At 53.0% G+C, this 18,342-nt stretch overlaps 5 protein-coding genes and 1 non-coding gene across 6 annotated transcripts, besides 2 other annotated features; 4 read left to right on the top strand and 2 right to left on the bottom strand.

Annotated features, from left to right (window-relative positions):
* Positions 1-2,440: part of a sequence feature (retroelement, dead) that runs on past the window's edge.
* Positions 123-3,425: a sequence feature (repetitive element).
* A 317-nt stretch (positions 3,426-3,742) lies between these two features.
* On the top strand, positions 3,743-4,648 carry CYME_CMO009C (similar to splicing factor RSp31; the record flags this gene model as incomplete). Its single annotated transcript, XM_005537390.1, has 1 exon — positions 3,743-4,648. The coding sequence occupies one exon, from the start codon at positions 3,743-3,745 to the stop codon at positions 4,646-4,648; it is 906 nt and encodes a 301-aa protein (XP_005537447.1).
* A 1,462-nt stretch (positions 4,649-6,110) lies between these two features.
* CYME_CMO008C (ribonuclease P protein subunit POP5) lies at positions 6,111-6,695 on the top strand (the record flags this gene model as incomplete). Its single annotated transcript, XM_005537389.1, has 1 exon — positions 6,111-6,695. One exon carries the CDS (start codon positions 6,111-6,113, stop codon positions 6,693-6,695), a length of 585 nt encoding a protein of 194 aa, XP_005537446.1.
* Positions 6,696-8,605: 1,910 nt separating this feature from the next.
* On the top strand, positions 8,606-9,751 carry CYME_CMO007C (hypothetical protein; the record flags this gene model as incomplete). The annotated part of the gene is made up of 1 exon (XM_005537388.1): positions 8,606-9,751. The coding sequence occupies one exon, from the start codon at positions 8,606-8,608 to the stop codon at positions 9,749-9,751; it is 1,146 nt and encodes a 381-aa protein (XP_005537445.1).
* A 3,332-nt stretch (positions 9,752-13,083) lies between these two features.
* On the bottom strand, positions 13,084-13,884 carry CYME_CMO006C (hypothetical protein; the record flags this gene model as incomplete). The annotated part of the gene is made up of 1 exon (XM_005537387.1): positions 13,084-13,884. The coding sequence occupies one exon, from the start codon at positions 13,882-13,884 to the stop codon at positions 13,084-13,086; it is 801 nt and encodes a 266-aa protein (XP_005537444.1).
* Positions 13,885-14,712: 828 nt separating this feature from the next.
* Positions 14,713-17,420, bottom strand: CYME_CMO004T. Its single transcript, XR_002461488.1, has one exon. It is a non-coding gene; the product is annotated as a hypothetical transcript (transcript).
* On the top strand, positions 14,996-16,942 carry CYME_CMO005C (hypothetical protein, conserved; the record flags this gene model as incomplete). The annotated part of the gene is made up of 1 exon (XM_005537386.1): positions 14,996-16,942. One exon carries the CDS (start codon positions 14,996-14,998, stop codon positions 16,940-16,942), a length of 1,947 nt encoding a protein of 648 aa, XP_005537443.1.
* Positions 17,421-18,342: the final 922 nt, after the last annotated feature.

The raw sequence follows: 18,342 nt of genomic DNA, 5'->3' as shown, positions 1-18,342 counted from the left end.
CGTAGCGCGTAAGGGAATAGGAATAGCGCTGCGGCATTCCAGAGATACGTCGTCAATTTAGACGCACCCTCCATGGCGTGTGTGATCGCACATGCCTCCAGCGCCTCCTGCATTCCAGTCGTTCACTGAGTGTCTGCCGCAGCGCTAGCGTAGAATCAGATGTACGCTAGTCAAGGTCGATTCAAATGCGACCTTTATCTTGCCGGACGCGTGAAGCTACCCTCAACCACAGGGGATACTCTATGAACCAACCTTTCAGCGGCTTCGTATCCGCTCCCCAAACACATAGGCGGGCAAGCCGCTTATTCCACTTTTGACAGTGAACATGCTGCCAGCCGTCTTCCAAAGTATCCGCCGAGACTGTTTCCAAAGTTGAGGTAGGTACCCAATGTAGGAGGTAAACCGGAGCCCGAGTTTAAGGATCGATCCAAGATTTGCGCCGGAACCTGCAGCGTTGATTCGGGAGGGGCGGATGACTGATCAGGATTTTCGTCAACATTTTCTGGTGCTACTGCCGCCGCCCCTCCGTTCGTTGCGGTTAAGGTCCCTGGTGTGGGCTTCCTTCGCTGTCGCCCAAGCACCCCGCGTTAACCCACTTTCAGAGCTTCTCCGGAAAAACTAGACCTCTAAGGCGGGCGTGATATGTGAGTCTTTAAGATAGTTGTTCTTTAATAAATAGTTTGCGACTAGTTTGTTTTGTTATCGGTGTTTTTGTACCCGGGGTTTTGCTCACCACGACCAGATCGACGCCCAGATACCTCGGAGATCGGCCAGTCTACTGACACGATGCGAATGCCGCTGTTGAAGGGAAACGCGATCCTGATCAGTAGCGTGTTGTTGTACTGGAAAAATTGGATTTCCGTTAAGGTCTTAGCAGAGTACAGTTTTTTAGTTCATTTTTCTTTCAAACCTCAAACAAGTGTATTCAAGTTTTTTTCGCAGTATATAACAGAAGCGTTCACAGAGCGTTGTTTTTCAAAAAAAAACTAAAAAAGGAAAGCTATGAAAAAGCAAGTCCACGATCCTGGAGGCCCAGGGTCGCCGGCTGCCAGAAAAAAACGAAAAACAGTGCCGAGTCCAGAAGAAAAGGGAGAGAAGAAGGACCGAAAGTGGGAGGCCCTACGTTGAAGGCGACAAGAAAGACAACCGTAGAACGAGATGGTGGTGAAAACCTTTCTTCTTGGACATATCAAGGATCCGTACAGGGAAAGGCTGCAAGACGCTATCGAAAAACGTGTCGACTCGTACTCCAAGAGTATTGTCAAGGCGTCGTCAGGACTGATGCATTTGGTGAGGGAGATGTATCGCGACGTGATGCACATCGAAACGGTCGAGATTCCAGACGAGTTTTTGACGTGACCTTTATTCGTCACCTGATGCTTGGTTCAGGGCAAACACGGAGGGAAAAATGAGCAAGTGCATGCCCTACACGAAAAACATCCCTTTTAGGGGTTCGAGGGTACTCGGTACAAGGGTGACCGGGATATTTACGACTATGGGGCGATGATGTACCTCACGAACCTGAAGAACCATTTGACAGAGAACCTCGAACGTTGCATGATACGCGCCGTGGTTGCACTCTATCCGGGCATCTCTCGCAATGGAAAATGGGCGATTATCAATGGCATCATGAAAGATCGCAAGCGTGAAGATGAGGTCGAATTTGTCTACAAGAAGGCGTCACGCAGGAGCACAAATGAGGACTCCGTCATCCGCGCGGTTATACAAGAGCACCGTGCGGTACTGGGGTTGGCGAATCCAACAGAAAAGATATCAGAGGTGAAAAAAGATAAGGAAAGATACTATTGCCTCATCCTGCGCTATTTTGTGTTTCTGGGCCGAGAGCTCGAACGCAAGGCAGAGGTGAAACTGAGTGAAGAGACAAATGAAGAGTGGGAGGCACGGAAGGCTTTTCTAATGGGTAAGCGCTTCAACGTGGTTCCAATGTGGAAAGTCAAGTCACATTTTGTGACTATCGACTCCAGAATCCTTCACGGCATCATGAAGGAGATCAGTCCCGAGTTCAATGTTAACAGGGAGGAGTTCAACGGTGAAAATTGGGAGACGTACTAAAAGGATATCTTCGATTTCAAACGTCTGAGAGTGAGCAAGCAAAAGTTGTTCACTGGGATGATCGAAACCGATGGAGTAGCCTTGTGTATACACTATCGGCGGTTGAAGAGAGATCGGCCAGTCCCTCCCTCGGCTGCGCCTGTGACGAAGGATGGAGAAGAGGAGGAGGCTGGTCCTCCGATGCAAGAGGTGGAGGCTAACGACCTTGTCGTTGACGTGACGAAGGATGAAGATGAGAAGGAGGCGGATCCTGCGACACAGGAGGTTGAGGGGCACGACCTTGTCGTTGACGCGGTGAAGCATGAAGAAAACAAAGAGGAGGCTGGCCCTCCGATGCAGGAGGTGGAGGATAACGACTTTGTCGTTGGTGCGGACCCTGGAAATACGAATATCATAACCATCGCAGCACCCAAGCGTGCGGAAGATGGTGCTGATGGTAAATTACGTCAGAAAGACATGCGTCTTTTGAGGTTCTCGACAGCGGGATACTATCGAGAATCAGGAACCATGAATGCGAGGAAGAAAATCGAGACTTGGAATTCAGGAATGAAAGATCACCTGGAAGCTATGAGCGAGGTGACTAGCCGAGGAGCGAACTTTGGAGCTTTTCGGGAATTCATGGCAATTCGTGTAGCCAATTGGGATGCACTATGGGAGGAGTATACAAATTCCCGATGGGCTTGTTTTCGAATGAATTTTTATTGTGGGAAGGAGCGGGCATTCGCGAATTTTTCCAATGAGTTGAGTGCCCTCAAAGAGGACAAGACTCGAAGGCTCGTCGTAGCGTACGGAGCAGGGTGCTGGAAGACACGAAATGGGACTACGCCAGCTCCAACGACGAGGGTGTACAAGGAGTGCGCAAGGCGTCTCGTTACGATACCTGTGGATGAGTTCCAAACCTCGTATACACACCATGAACTGGGGTGCGTACTTCAGAGAGTGGAGATGGAAAAGTGTTAGCGGAGCCCTGAGAATATAAAAAAGTACCGAGCGCTGACGGAGGAGCAAATGGAAAGGAGAGCGAAAGTTCGTGGACTACTTGCACTAGTAAGTACAACCAGTGATGGCAAGAAACGGATGGAATTCGTGAACCGAGACTTGGACGCCGCTATCAATATACGGAGATGTGCGGTGCTGGAGAATAGACCTCCAGAGTAGACAAGAAGGGATTTTGTTGGACAACCTCTCAAAGTGGAACTATATGAGAAGAATTTGGAAGCAGTAGTAGTAGGTGGCCGGTCGAAAAAGACGGGGAGGCGTCTATACAACAATTGGTGCCAATTTGTCTAAGGCGCGTTTGCGGCCACTTCTGTACCACTGGCAGCAACGTGTTTCTTTTGAAAGACGTTTGTCGCGGACGTGATACCAGGCCGCCCGGACGCAGACGTCGTGCCGCGTACGCATCTCCGTGATCCAGGTATATTGCTTGCGCTTAGGACAGGTATCCTCTGGTTCGTACGGCAGCGTTCACCGCTGACGGCGTGTGCTTACGGATTTTGAAACATTTTTTCGAGGAGGCAAATTGGTACTCAGACCCTAGGTGTCCGGAGCGGTTCCAGACACGTTCAAACAGGGAGTTGCAGCCGCTTTATTTCGCCCCTACTTGGCGAACCGAAGATCTAAAGTAGTGAACCCTTCTTTTTGCCGCTTCTCGCCATATTTCAGGGTTATGAGCACCAGGGAGTTTGAGGGGCTATCGAATTCAGATGTCTGGGGTTCTTCAGGACCGAAGGTAACGCCGACCGGGGTGAAAGCGCTTTACATAGCGAATATTGGGCGTGCTCCACAGCGGGATATTGAGAAGTTGGTGGAACCCTATGGCAAAGTTCAGCGTATAGAAATGAAAAGCAATTACTGCTTTGTATACTTTAGTGAAGACACAGCGGTTGAAGCCTACGAACACGCTATTGCTGCTCTGAACGGCCAGCGCCTGGGATCGCAGTCTCGGATCCTCACAGCGGAATGGGCGCGAGGTACCGCTCCAGCGTCAATCAGCAGACTGCAGGAGAGCGAAAAGACTCTTGGGGGCGAAGATAGCATCACAGGCGGGGATGGGGCGTGTTTGGAGAACTCGGTAACGACATCCAAAACGCTCTTTGTGGTCAACTTTGACCCTGATGAAATCACAAGCCGCGACCTGCTCATCCATTTCCACCGATTTGGGCCGATTGAACGCATTGAGAGGCGTAAGCATTTTGCGTTCATCGAGTTCCGGTCACTCGACGATGCGATCAGAGCGCGCTCAGAGATGGATGGAGCCTACATCGGTTGCCGCCAGGTTTCTGTGGAGTTCTCGCAGAAGGGGCCTCCCGCGCCGAACGGAGATCCCGCCACTGAATCTGGTTCTTGTACGCTTGTGCGAAATACCACAAGGACGCCTTGGCGACAGGGACTCGATACTCGGCGCCCGCGGTCACTGGATCGTAGCACAAGGAATCCATCCTGGGCCAGACGCCGGCGGCGCTCGTACTCTCCGCCTCTTTTTCCTGCGATGTCATCTCGACGCCAAGCTCGCATGCGGAATAGTAGCATGGAAGCACCGCTACCAGAAACGAGCGCCCTTTATCGCTCGTAAATTGCCGAAAGTGAATGTACCAGCTTGGTAGAGTTGTCATCGCAATGAACACGATTTCGAAAGCACAGCTTCCATCGGCGTCTACATAGCCTGGTGCTCCAAGCATGTCTACCGCGGGTGACCTCTGTGCGTGATGGCATGGGCACCAGGGCACTCGTGACGAAGGCCTTAGAAATCGTTCGCCTACATCAGCAGCCTCGGCCCGGGTATGGAAAGTTGCACTGTTTGCGACGAGATGGCATGGTGGTCGTGGAGCGTCGCCTCCCCGCATGAAGCGCAGATCCTGAATACATGCTCGTCGTGAATAAATTCGATGTATGAAACGACTCTGGGGCTCCAGCTGGCTGTTTTAGGGATTCGGCAACGAGGGTGCATGCGCCGTGTTCGCGACATGCGCTGAACGAGACGTGCGATATTGAAACTGTCAATTCGTTTTTCGACGCGTTGGTTCCTATCTACATTGCTGTGCATGCTGCTTTAGAGGTGACGCTGGGGTGCAGTTTCCGCCGATAGCATCAGTCTCTGAGAACGCCTGCGAGCGACTTGAGTAGTCGTCGTCGTCGCCGCCGCTTCTACAGAATGGCAAGTACCTCTCTGTGGGAATAAACTAGGACAAGCTCATTCACACGTGCATGCACACTAAAGTTTGGGTCACTTCCCACAGTCTTCAATAGCGTGATTTGCAGGATACTTTTGTGAATGCTTCATTTTTCCCTCCCAGATGTCCGAGTTTGAATTTGCCGAACTTTCGCCCATGTTCGAATTTCAGCAGTACAAGGGAGTGTCTGGTGGTTTATACCCATTAGAGGAAGGTATCACGGTGCTGTTCAAAAAAACGGGAGTCTTCGGTGGCCACAAAGAGAGCAGGATATGTCTTTCGAACCGAATCGATCGTTTGACATGAGCATCTCCGTGAACTTTCGGGATGACCATGCAAACAGGCCGCCAAGGGAGCACGTCGACCGCAGTTCCCCAAGAATCCAGTGGCCAGCATTGATGCGCCCAGTCGTAGCCTCGGAACAGAAACCGAAGAGGCTCGAAGACCGCACGATTTGGGCACGCTGCACATACAGAGCAGAGAAGCGTGGAGGCCAGTCCGTATACACTGGATAACGATATCGGGTATTTTTAGGAGCCGTTGCTCGCGGGCGTTATAAATGCTCATGGTTTAGGTTCCATTACGATTCCAGCTACGAAACGCCGAAGATGCCATCCCGAAACGGCGACCGAGCATCGGTAAACAGCATATGAATCCAATAGTGCTACTTTTGGTCATTGAGTGTCGATGCTGTACATCGTTCATAAGATCCGAAAAAATCAAACATCTAGACCAGAACGAACTGTTTACTGTTCCTTTTTCATCTGACCCGGATGTAGCGCAGGCTCGAGATTATTTTCAGACAAGCGCGTCTCACGGACGGAGCCACTGTTCTAGGTTTCGACTCGAGGTCTTCAAGTCTAAATGGTGCGTTATAGATGCCGCTACCTTGTCTGTCAGATTCGAAACGCGTCTGACGCTGGAACGCAGCCACGGACGGAGGCTGAAGTGTCTCGTTGCGGAGAGCCGTCCGGCCAGCCTATGGAGCGCGGCGCTCTAGTTGGGCAGAAACGCAGATACTTTTCAAAAGTCGGGCCCGCGTCGACTGGGAATACAGCGGACGCCCACCAAGCGCGCACCGCTGAAGTATACCGCCTGCCGTTGCCGTTTGGTGAGCGGGAACTCCACGCTGCGCTGCGGGCAACTATCGAAAGCTGCTTCGGTGACTTGGGCTGGTGTCTATTGGTCCCTTCCCTCGCAACTAAATACTTTGACGCTGAGACTGGAATAGCCATTTTACGAGCACCACGGGATCAGTATCGGCTGTTATGGGCGGCCTGTTCGTTGTTGAACCAGGTCCAGCTGACAGCAACGGGACAGTGGGTTCCGCTTCGAGTCCGAGTCGTCCACGTTGGAGGTAGCGTTCGCAGCTGCCAGAATCGGATGATGCAAGCCATGCGTCGCGAGTTGCCACTCTTTATCGATGAGCATGCGGTGGAGAAAAGATAGCTTCCGTCAGATAACGCTTGCACGTCTCCAGAACAGAAGCGGATACGAAGGACATGTCACTTTTCGAGGTGGTGCCCTCCGCAGCGCCCGCCTAGAGGCCCCCTGAGACTGACCTGTTCTGCTTGCATAAAATGGGTTCGCGCCACCAGAATGCTCATCAACGCGATAAGTGGCGTCGGACGGAGAGTGCCCGTTGCGGTGGCCAGCTGGCTAGATTCAGCTGGATACTCTGTCTTCTCCGATCACGAGACAGGTATCGATTTCGACGACGTGATGGACGCGAGTCCTCGGCGCCTTGATGGTCCTCATCCCATTGACGCTATCCGCAGGGAAACGCTAGTTTGTGGGCTGTCACATTCTGTATGCCATCAGGCATGCGCTGTTGCTGGCTATCGCGAACGTTTGCGACTTGAAGGAACCGGGTATCCAGAAACTCTGGATCCAAGGACATCGGAACGGCGACCGCTTTCAACAATGGGGCGCATGGGATGGGCTCGGGCCCCGGTGGATGCCATCGATGCTGATCTGCAATATGGGCTGGATGCGCTGCGGCTCCAGGGAGACGCCTGCAACCGAGAATGCAGCGCTCTATCCGTTGTCACAACGATGCGGAGCCGTCTTCGGGTTCGTGAAGGTATCGCTCGACCACGAAAACCAGCAAAACACGCGCGAAAGAGGCTGAGGTCAACGCTCGGTCGAATAGTAGCGATCATAAGTATATCATGTTGGATATCGTTCGCATAGGTTGGTCTTCATGCCGCTGACTTTTGTTCGTCCGCAAATTCCACTGGCTGCTCGTTTCCGCCAAGTGAAGCAGTCCAACGAGTGCGTCTCGTGCCCGTAGTGCACCTCTTGTATCGCTTTCAAGGATTAGCGAGCCCACAGCTCTCCTCGCGAGTGACAGCGGCACATATTGCTCTACATTGGACTGTGGCGCAGCGCACGTCTCTATCGCTGCCCAGTGCTTCTGAAAGGAGCCGCGATCCGCGATCATAGCGATCCAGGCGAGCATCACTGTGCGAGAGCAATCGACGCATGTCGACAGCCAATGAACCAAAATACGTTTCCCGACCACGGAAGGAAAATACATATACCCACGCGCAGACGCTCCCAGCCTTTTTTTGAGCGGCCCGATGCTATCGGGTTCAGTTTACCCAGGCACATATCGAGCCTGAGAGGCTGCCCCAGAAAGTAGGATTGTGACACCTCCTCGGGTCTCGTCGTCGGCATCACTTATCGTCTGATATGAATGACGGTGTCGAAGTCCCGTTTCACGAACTCTTTGCGTTTATTGACTCTGGTGGAACTCACATTTGCAATGATTCCTCGAAGTCACTCGTGACCTCTGTGCCACTGTAGTTTCGTCATTGTTGCATCAAGCATGCGCTTTTGGCCGTCTACCTCCCCTCTTCTCTGCCACCTTCTTCATCATCATCATCACTTGCTCTTCTACGCTCGATAATCGGTGAGAAAAGGATTTTTTCTTTTGTTCGGCATCTATTCATGACGGCTTTCTGGGTCCCCGACTTACACGTCCATGCCCTTCTCTTGCAAATTTTAGTCCTTCAAATGGACGTACTTGGAACAGTTCTGCCATAAACCGCGAAAATACGTTTTCATCACACGCCCCTGGGAGCGAAACACCATTGAGGTGAAAGTTCTCGCAACAACCGTGCGCAGGCGGTGTCTTTTGATCTGTCCATTTTGTCGCTGATTGGACCGGTAGATGGACGCCAAGGCGACGCCGGCGCTCTCAGGGTCTCCCCCCCAGAGCGCGCGATCACCTGGAGCAGGGCGCGCGGCCGTACTGCGCAGCGAGTCAACGGATCACAGAATTTGGGGAGCGAAAGCGACTTGGATTTCCAGTTGTTGTGGAGGCAGGGGTCCGTCCAGCTTCACTTTAGGAGTTAATGTCCAAGTTAGTGAACCGGGAACGCCCTGCTGCTTCTGCCGGTGAGTGGGAGCGTGGCATGCCACAGCGCACCTCTTTTCGAAGGGCGACCTGGCTGGTCGTTGCGGGAATCACGCTCGCTGTGAGCTTTGCCTATAGCTTGCATTCGTTTCAGGTGTTTTCCAGGAACAACGGGTTTCCCAGCCTGAGCCACCTGTTTTGGTTACTGACGCTGCAAAGTCTGGGTTACGGGGCGGCGTTTGCACTGGTTGCTGTTGCCACGCTCATCTGTTCGTCCGGATCCGGTGACACTCAGCGTTCAGGTCGGAGCACGGAGGAGCTCTCCAGCGAGTGCCCACAGTTTACGAAGCAGTTCTCTACTGGGTCGGGTCTGCCGAGTCCAAGAAGCTTTCTGGGAGTTTTTTCGGGTGGAGCAGGCAGTGCCCCGCGCCGGGACCACGGTGCTCAGACGGCTGGGTGCGTCAGCGAGCCGCACTCACCATCGCGGGAACTTTTTCTTGAACCGCTATCGCTCTTAAAACACGTTCATTGGCGCGGGATTTCAACACACGAACGTCATGAAGCGAGCTCACAGACTTCACTTACGTGGTCACGGTTGGACGCTCTTGAACGGGAAAACAAACAGTTGCAAGGGCACTATGCGCGATTACGGCGAGAGCGTGACGACCTCGATAAGCAACTCCTGGTCCTGAACGCTCGAATGGCGCATCTAGAGCCCATTGCGTCTCGCGCTGAGGAGCTAGAACGTCGCCAGATTGAACTCGTTTTGCAGTTGGCAGCCCGCGATGAGCAGCTCGCTGAGGCCGAACGGAAAGCGCGACGAGCCGAATCAGGTCTTGGCAACGAACAAAAGCGTTCGCGTGAAGCGGAGCGAGAGCTGCTGCAGTTGCGAAAGAAGATAGAAGAAACGGAAGAGAACCGGAGAAACACAGCGGAGAGTGAGCTGCCCGGGCGTTTCTCGCTGCGAAAATTTACCCGCAGACGCGTGCGTGAGCACCTTCAGTCTCTGGAAGAGCAGCTCGCTCAGCGAGACGAAGAGCTTGTTCGTCTACGGGCCATCATCGAGCAACTGAGCTCGGGCTACGCCTCCGATGTTGCGATTTCATGTATTTCGAACATCGATATGGACGCTTCTAACGCGTAATTTTTAATTTGCCGGAAGGTATCCTAACGATTCACAGCATCTACTGTTCAGGTGCACGGCAACAAGCAGTTGGTTTCGGGAGAGAATGGCGGTTGTTTTGCATACTCATTTCCGACAGTACTCGATCGCGTTTGTTACACTCAGGACACCGTCGCTGGGCAGCGCGTTAGTCAGCGCAGGGTGCAGCCAGCGGCGAGGAGTCGGCAAGTGCTGCACGGATTGGGATCACTGAATTGCCTGCTGCCGTTGTGGGTTATCTGATCGTGCACGGCTGCTGCATGCGGGGGCCAGGTTCACGGAAGTTTCGTGCGATTGCTCCTGGTACTCAAGGTGTTTGTGTTCTCTTGTTGCGTCGCACCGATTTTAGAAGGCATCAGCTCATCCTTAAACCTTGAAAGTGAGAGGCTCGATAGGTACAACTTGAAGCGTGGTAGTGAGGTTTCGCGGAAGCGCACCAGGCGCGGGCGCTAGGCGCTATCGCGTGAGCGTGGAGGCGCCGTGTGCACGTTGATCGGCCAGAAGGGCAACATAGTAGGTGGTATTGACTGCGTGCTACTTGAACTTGTTCGGAGGACTGGTGCTAGTCGCACTTCATTGCGAAACTCGGAGGCTCCTGCGCGAGCTGTCGTCGAGTACGGTACTTCTATTCAGCAGCCCGTCGGTCAATGTGTTCTGCGAGTATTCTGCGACGGAAAGGATCTGCGCTGGTCTCCGTGCCTGTGAGAGTTCCAAGTGGTCGCAACGTGACTGCTTTCAGAAACAATGCCCAGTTTTCCGACGAAAGTGACGGGTGCATCCGGTGCATTTCGGGCGGAGAGTATCGTGGCGGTCTTTACCGTTCGCTGCCGCACGACCTGAGGTTCAGTGTTAAAGGTTTTCGGCAACGCTGGTACCTGTCCAAGCGAAACAAACTCAACTCTAAGATATCTCGGAGAGCTTTTGAAGACAACCAGCTTTCCTTGAGAGTCAGATGCAGTGGCTGCGCATTCCAATTGGAAGTCGCCTCTTCATTCCGGGATATGCACCTGATAGCCCTCAGGTTCCGTTCTAGCACCTTCCCCGTCGCAGCAGACCCACGGACCGAGACGTGCCCTTTAGGGCTCTCCCGTGTATGAGCAAAGAAGCTGTGCAGTAGCTCGAGACCCGTGAAGGTAGAGAACGACTCACTGAACAACAGTGGAGCGGACCTGAAGGGCTCTTCAACTGATCCATAAATATAAAAGTGGCAGTTTAGTATTGAAAAGGCGCTTTCGAGTGAATTAAACAAGGGAGATTAGGTGGGCATGCCAAGCAGCGCAATGCCAATCTTAGTTGCGTACTCCTTGACGCCTTTTGAGTGATGCAGAATGACGTTGGCTACAAGCCGCACAGAGGAATACGAGCAGCAGCAGCAGCCACGGATCGTACATCAGCGAATGCTGCGAAGTTGAACGATCCAGTTGGTTCGGCGATCAGGAGGCGCCCTCACGGCAGAGTCCGGCGCTACGGCGGAAGTCGTCGGAGTGCTCCATAGTGTGTTCTTTAGGAACAGCAGTTTGCTCTTGTTGAGTACCAATACACAAGTCTACCATATCCAGCGCATGAATTCTGATCGGTTGAGACGAACACCTGCGGCTCGAGTACTAGGCGCTCGTTTTTCTGTACGAAATCGACTGTATGTTCTTCAATGCACAATGGTCGTCCAATGAGGGCATGTCATTCCTCTTCCATCCGTGTCGCTTAGTCATCATGCGTATAAATCTGACTAACACTTCACATTTTGTGGCTCCTTTGGTAGTTTTCCTCGGAGAGCACAGTTTGTAGCATGAATTGACACGTTGGCAGTCGTCTAGATAGAGTTTACAAAGTTTTGTTTCTCGGAATGCACGATGATCAGATTAAGAGCTGCGAGGATGGTGGTTCATCCACTTGCTGACCTTAGAATGACTAACGGGTACGGGAAAGACCATACTGCACAAGCTACCAACCACAGAATAAAGGTCTTCCACGACCTTCTTCCAATCAGCTTGATACAATTCCTTTCTCGAATATCTGCGAGAACAACGATCAAATAAACAATGAGTCGGGCTGGTACAAAAGTTCCAGAATGCTCCGGTGTGAGTATAGCGGATGCGATCGCTTTGATGCACCCGATGTCGTCAGCGCGCGCACGTACGATAACCGACCAAAATGGTGTGCGGCCTTTGACGTCAAGCACTGTAGCGTGCCCGGAAGCGTCCAGATACAAGCGAAAGTCTCACGCTTTCGGAAGCATATTCAAGAGGATCGTTCGAGAGCGCAACATGCGGCCGGTTCGTCCTCCCCCTTTGTGTTGTCAACCTGTGCGCGCCGAACGCAGCGTCGCAAGCATGCGACGAAACCGTTCGATGCTGCGTCACCGATGAACTTGAAAAAGACTTTACGAAACTCCAAGCTTCACGAGTCGCGCCCACCGAGCGACGTCACTGAACATGTCGTGTGCGTGGAAACGCAGGATTATCGAGCGTGGAGCCGAATCCCCGAGAAGCCATCGCTATTAGCATTCGTGTCGAGCCTGGAGCGTGCTCCATGCACCTATGACATTGCTCTGCCGACCTGCAGAGAAAGCCAACGGCATCCGCGCATATGCATGGACATTTTTTCCCGAGTCAACGCCGTTTTCGAGTCTCCATCGAATACACGGGGGTCGCCTGTGATCGAGGCGCGCTGCGATGCAATTTTTGTCCGTCACGAAATTCGGCCGGAGCTTCACAGATTCGACACGAGCGTCTCGGCTCTCGGTTGCGTTAAGGTTGATACGAGCGCTGGGGTCCTGGCTCTTCGATAAGCATCCGCTGATGGTAGTGCAAGGACCCAGCAGTGTGTAATCTGCTAGGAACGCTTTTCGCCCGAAATGCGATAAAATGGTTCGGAGTTTCCCTCAAAGCTCCGCCTCCCGTCAGATCACGTAATCGGTCGAGCCGGCATTCCGTAGCCTGTAGTTGTGCTTGAGAGTGGTGATGCGTTTCTTTCGAAGAAGCGCAGGATACGCGGCAGGCTTTCAGATCGCCAGCTCTGGTTAAATTTGAGACCGCAAACTTTGAAATTTTCTGCAACGAAGGCTCCGCAAGATGTGCAGTATCCAAAAGCGCGGTTCTCTGCAGCACTAGGGAAATCAACTGTGATAGCCCTTTTCTCTTTTGGCACCATTTCAATACGCCGTGCACCACTGCCAACTCCAGCATCCGCGCAAACAAAACGCTCCTGTATGCCTCGTGATCCAGATAACGAAAGGCGTCCACGCCTGAAGCCAATTTTGCTTGCCATGAACACTCGCTACCGAGTCATCGGCCACTTTCGGTGCTCGTGGGAGGTCAGGAGGTCCTCTGCAGTTTTCCCCGATCAGCGCGATGCTCGAGTCGCTCCGATTCTGGTGGCCTCGCAATGCGTTGCTCGGCGTACGTCCATGAACTCGGGTGTTGCGCTCTAGAGGCATATCGCTCGGCCTTGTGCAGCCGGCGAGCGCTGCGCGAAAAGACGATATGGAAGCGAGACAATACTCTGTTCAGACGAATAACGTATAGTTGCGAGTCCAAAAGAAACGCCCTGTAAATACCCATACCAAAAAAGATCCATAGAGGCAAGAAGCCTCTCAGTGCCCACAAAGTAGCGTACTTCAATGCTTCCAGAAGACGGAGCACCGCGCGGGTTCTTGTCCCGCGCGTCGCTTCCACCGCACACCCATAAACACCGCTAGAATCCAAGCCTGTTCCCGGTGGGCTATTTGCGCAGGCGTTTGTACAAGGTTTCTCCGCGAGCTGGGCCGACGCAAGGTCACACGTTTCACAGTCTGAGGTAGACGCACCGTGCATAGTATCCTGATTGACAAATTTCGCAGAGCACCCGTGGTACAATTGGCCCGGAGCACTCTGATCAAAACTCGATCTCATGGCTTGAACTGCGGGGACACTGGTTCCAAAGAGCTGCACTGAAAAGACTGCGCTGCAAGCCTTTTTAGCGCAGTACGCAGCGTGCAGGCACAGTACTATAAGAACCACGTAGCAAGCTCGCCGTGCCAATGTCAGCGCAAGCCACGTCCGGCGTATATGCACTTCGAAAAGCTTTACATTCCGCAACTGGATGTCAGGATCTATACCAAAGGAACCAACGTCCATACCAACCAAGAAGTAGCTTCCCCGTCGCAGAGACCGACGCTGTTGCGGTTCGCTGAGACGGCCAGCGGAATTCATTGTCGAGGAAATGAAGTGCGCGCCTGGCGCGGGCTGTATAGAAAAAAGAACAGAAACGAACTACTAAGTAGGAACGAGATAAAGATTTCATTCTGCTTCTACGGTGAACGTTACAAGAGGGAGAACCTTTTCGTTTTGTCGAAAGTTTGTCTTCTGGGCGGAAGGTTCCGCGGACTGATCGAGTCTGCCGGGCAGGTGCTCCGTGCGACTCTGCAGTTGCGGGTGCTGTACTAAGATGTGAGCGGATCGTCCGAAACGCACTTCATTCTGGAACTCGGAGCACGTGTGCTGCGTCTGAGCGTCGCCCTGGTCGCAGTGGACTCCTAGTCTATACCTTCGCGCTGTCACAGGCAGTAGGTCTGTCTGCGCAGCTTGCAGGCTCCCAGAATTATTATGTACTCCGATCCGGTGTCGGATGAACCACGCCTCGGGCCGACGCCCTCTGTGGTTTGTCAATGCCGTGCTGTCTCCGTCATGCATCTGGTACAGCGGTTTAGGCGCAAAGGCGGGTGCTCACGGCAGGTAATCTGCGCACGGTGGAACATACGAAATGACCGGTATATCCGAAATGAAGTATGGGAGACTGAACTTGAGTGTTGGTGCTTCATGATGGGCGCTTTTCCGAAAGCCAATACCCATCCCGCAATCTGGGGTCTATGGTCAATGGAACCGACTCGTCATCGGAAAGAAATCGCCAAGCGCTCCGTCCCAAACATGACGTGTCCGAAATTACAAATTTTATACACATGTCCATGAATTTCAATTTCATTCCTTGATGTATAGAAAAGAACCTTACCTCTGTCCTGATCGAGCTGCGATGCATCTGTGACATCGCGCGTGCGTCCCAAAGCGACGCGCCTGCCCGCGTGACGCTGGTGGCGTGTCCCCGAATGCGCGCCACTGGATTTTGAACGCCCCCCCTCGAGGACGCTGCAGATGCGACGGGATCGCGTGCTGTTACGGACTCAAAGGGTGCTGGTAGCAGCGCGCAAGACGCTGCATTTTATTTGCCTTTTGTTACGTACGAGGCGATACGATGAGCTCAGAGGAGAAACGGGATCATTCTTCTTCAACACACGCTGTTTCTGCCGAGGTGTTGTCGTCCTTGATCGCTTTTGGACTCGGTTGGCTGCTCCGCGGAAACCAGCGGCCGTCTTCCACGAAGCTGACCAAGGTGCGCCGCTCAGACCCGGCACCCTCAGTCGTAACGACGTCTTCAGTGATTCTGAGAGTCACTGGCGCAGAAGTATTTGAGGGGGACGGCGTTGCTGCGTCGGAGCAGGAAGAGCTTCTAATCGACCAGGTAATTCGGGCAGTTGCTGCGCATCGCGCCTCTGTGCAGCGTCTCCAGTCATTGAAGAGCCAGTCTGCAGACTCGAAAGCGCCTAGTGCTGTTGACGCAGCTGTGCACGGTACCGCGCAAGACGCTGAGCAGGCAGTGAAGCAGGATGGCGTTCTCTCCGCGAGTGCAGAAACCGGCGAGCCTGCTCTCGAACGCACTGATGCCAGCACTGTGGTCGAGTTGAGTGAGCAAGAGCGCATATGGTCCGAGGAGCTTGCTGCAATACTGAAGCAGCGTCGTCCACTCAAACAGAAACCAGCTCGTTGGTGCCGCACGCCGGACGATTTCATCGCTATGCTGCTTCACGCTTGCGTTTTCGCTGCACGGAAGCATCGGAACCATCGCCGCAAGGATACAGAACGTACACCCTACATTAATCATGCACTGAATGTTGCGTATGCACTGTGGCACGATGGTCGCGTCCGAGATGGTCGGGTTATTCTGGCCGGCATTCTTTGTCATGCCATCAGCGATGAGCACTTTGCTGCACACACTGAAAACGCTTTGACGCAAGAAGCTTTGCCTGACGACTTGGACGAAAACCACGATGGCAAGCTTCTCTTGACTGCTGCAAACGCATCATCCGCTTCGAGTGCTTCCATCGTCGAGATCGAAAAGGAGTTCGGCATTGAAATTTCCAGCATTGTGCGTGAATGTTGGGCGGAAAAACGTGTTCTAAGCCGCCATCTCGCTGAGAAAACCGTGCAACATCCTTTGGATCAAAGAGCAAGACTACAGAATGACTTTCTCACTGAGAAGAAAAGCACTAATATGCTCCATGAAGAGAGCACCGCAAGAGCGACTGGAGCTTCCACTGAACGGTCCCTGTGGACACGTCTCTTCTCGAGAGCCCAGCCAAATGACGTGAAGGGATCGGATACGGCCGTGCAAGGGGAAACACCTGGCTCTGAAAAAGGACTCTCAAACATGTGGGGAAGAGCGAAGGACTGGCGCGTCATGAAAGCTTCCAGCATGCTGACCCGGATGGACCGCAAAAAAATTGAGGCTGCCTGTAGCATGTTGAAGAGTAAGGAGGCCAAAATGGTTCGACTCGCTGACAAACTCGTGAACTTGCGTGAGATTCTTGCATGTGAGCAGGGCCGCCCGCACGGGTGGAGCCAGCAACGAACCGCAGAGTATTTCGCTTGGGCTGACGCCCTCCAGCGGCGTATCGGCAACGCCTGTCCACCACTGGCAAAAGCTATTGAGAAAATCGTGAAAATGCACCGGTCACAATATGATTTGGAGAAGAATCTCAGTCGTGAGCCGGCGCTGGTGATTGCGACCGGCATACAGAAAAGCCATAATGACGGAGAGGCGTCTATCCTGTCGTCAAGCACGGAAGATGAGCATTCTTCCGGAAAAGAAGGACTGTTCGGGCTCTCGCCTTCGAATCCACTTGATAAGGAAAACTTCGCAGTCGTTCGAGGCGCACCATTTAGAGTTGGTGCCCTGGCACCTGACGGCGGACAACAACACCAAAAATACGTTCTCATATCCGACTATCTAGAGAAGCACGTCAGCAAGCCCCTGAAGAGCTCGACAATTGAAGCAGACACGAGCAGTTTGACGATCAGCACGCTTGATACGCCTGCAAAACGTGGTGTACTCCTCGAGCTCCAGTCCACTGAATCGCTGTAGTTGATCAGGTTTTTGCAGTGGAACGTTTGAAGGGCACCGAAGCGGAAAGCCTGCAACACCTTGCGACTCGAGGGGAGCGCGCCCACAGCCCGCCTATAAACCCGGTACGCGATACGCAGGACATGTAAGTCCGTCACTCGCAACTTGACCAGGACTAGAATGCTTCGTAAATACTGTTTCTTGCTCACGCAACAGCGCTATGTGCGTGTTCCGCACGCTCCCGCAATGAGCGTTCGTGAGTTTGCCGCACTGAGCTGTGTTTTTTCGACGCGTATGCTCCAGCGCGTTGACCACGTTTGTTAGGTGCATTCATGGCCCAAGGCGAGGCACAAGCCGCTGCCTGCGAGACTCGCCGGTGATTTCGTGTCGTGTGGAGTGTCTCCGCCCTGCTGCTTCGCTGCCGAGACAGCGTAGTCCCACTGGTGAGCCTTTTCGCGCGCGCTGCGTGAACGCTCTCCACGCCCAGACCTGCACCTATGTCAGACTAAAAATCGAACCGATCCTCTTACTGATCTCGGACGCACATGCTTAAGTATGGTTATAATCCCACTGTCATCGAAACAAGCAGCTGAGGCGTTTTTTGTGACGGTTCCCTTTTCTTTCTCCTTGCCTCTGGCTTTGAATACGCCGGTCTGTTTTTCAGCTCAAGTTCCGTTTCCAGCAGTCGGAGGAAATGCTGCGCTTGTGACCTTCAATTTCTTTGAATACGGCATCTGTACGCATTTCGCAGCGGCTAGACTTTGCTTTGGTCAGGTTTTTCGATTTGTCGACGATAAAGCCTCGTTCACGTGCCCCCTGTGGCGCGTAAACGTCTGCTTTATCGCTAGGTAGTCGCCCTTGACGGGTAGAGAAGGCTCTGCTTCGACATCCTCTTCGTTTCTCCGCGCCCGGTATCGTACCCGACGATCATGGGCGTATTCCAGGAGATCCCCTTGGCTATGACGCTGCTCGCTGGGCGCGCGATCGGACACTATTCTATGCGATAACGAATTTGAGGAACGAATCGTTTTCCATGACGAAACAAGTACCGGAATAAAAGTCCACGCTGGAGAACAAGTCGAGAAACATCGATCGTTCTCTGCAACCTATGTGGATACTGATGGCGCTGCCGGCAGTTGCAGGGATTGTAGCGGTGACACAAGTCCGAGACCAAGTGGCGTTTCGGCATGGACAAAACAGAGACAGGAGCGTCTGGGAGCTTATCCCGTGACAGGCGCCATGCTAATATCGAGCATCGTTCGCATTGATGGCTGCAATAAGAGGAGGACTCATCTTTTGATACGAAGCGATGATTTAACGTGACATTCCCAGTGAACTCGTAGCGTGATCGCGTAAGAAAGTCGTCCAGGGCCGACATGAAGTGTTTTCGTCGTAGTCCATCCAGCGGTGCAAATCGATGT

Source organism: Cyanidioschyzon merolae, chromosome 15, assembly GCF_000091205.1.
Source record: "Cyanidioschyzon merolae strain 10D DNA, chromosome 15, complete genome".
Lineage (NCBI taxonomy): Eukaryota > Rhodophyta > Bangiophyceae > Cyanidiales > Cyanidiaceae > Cyanidioschyzon > Cyanidioschyzon merolae.
This window is presented reverse-complemented; position numbering and strand designations above follow the sequence as displayed.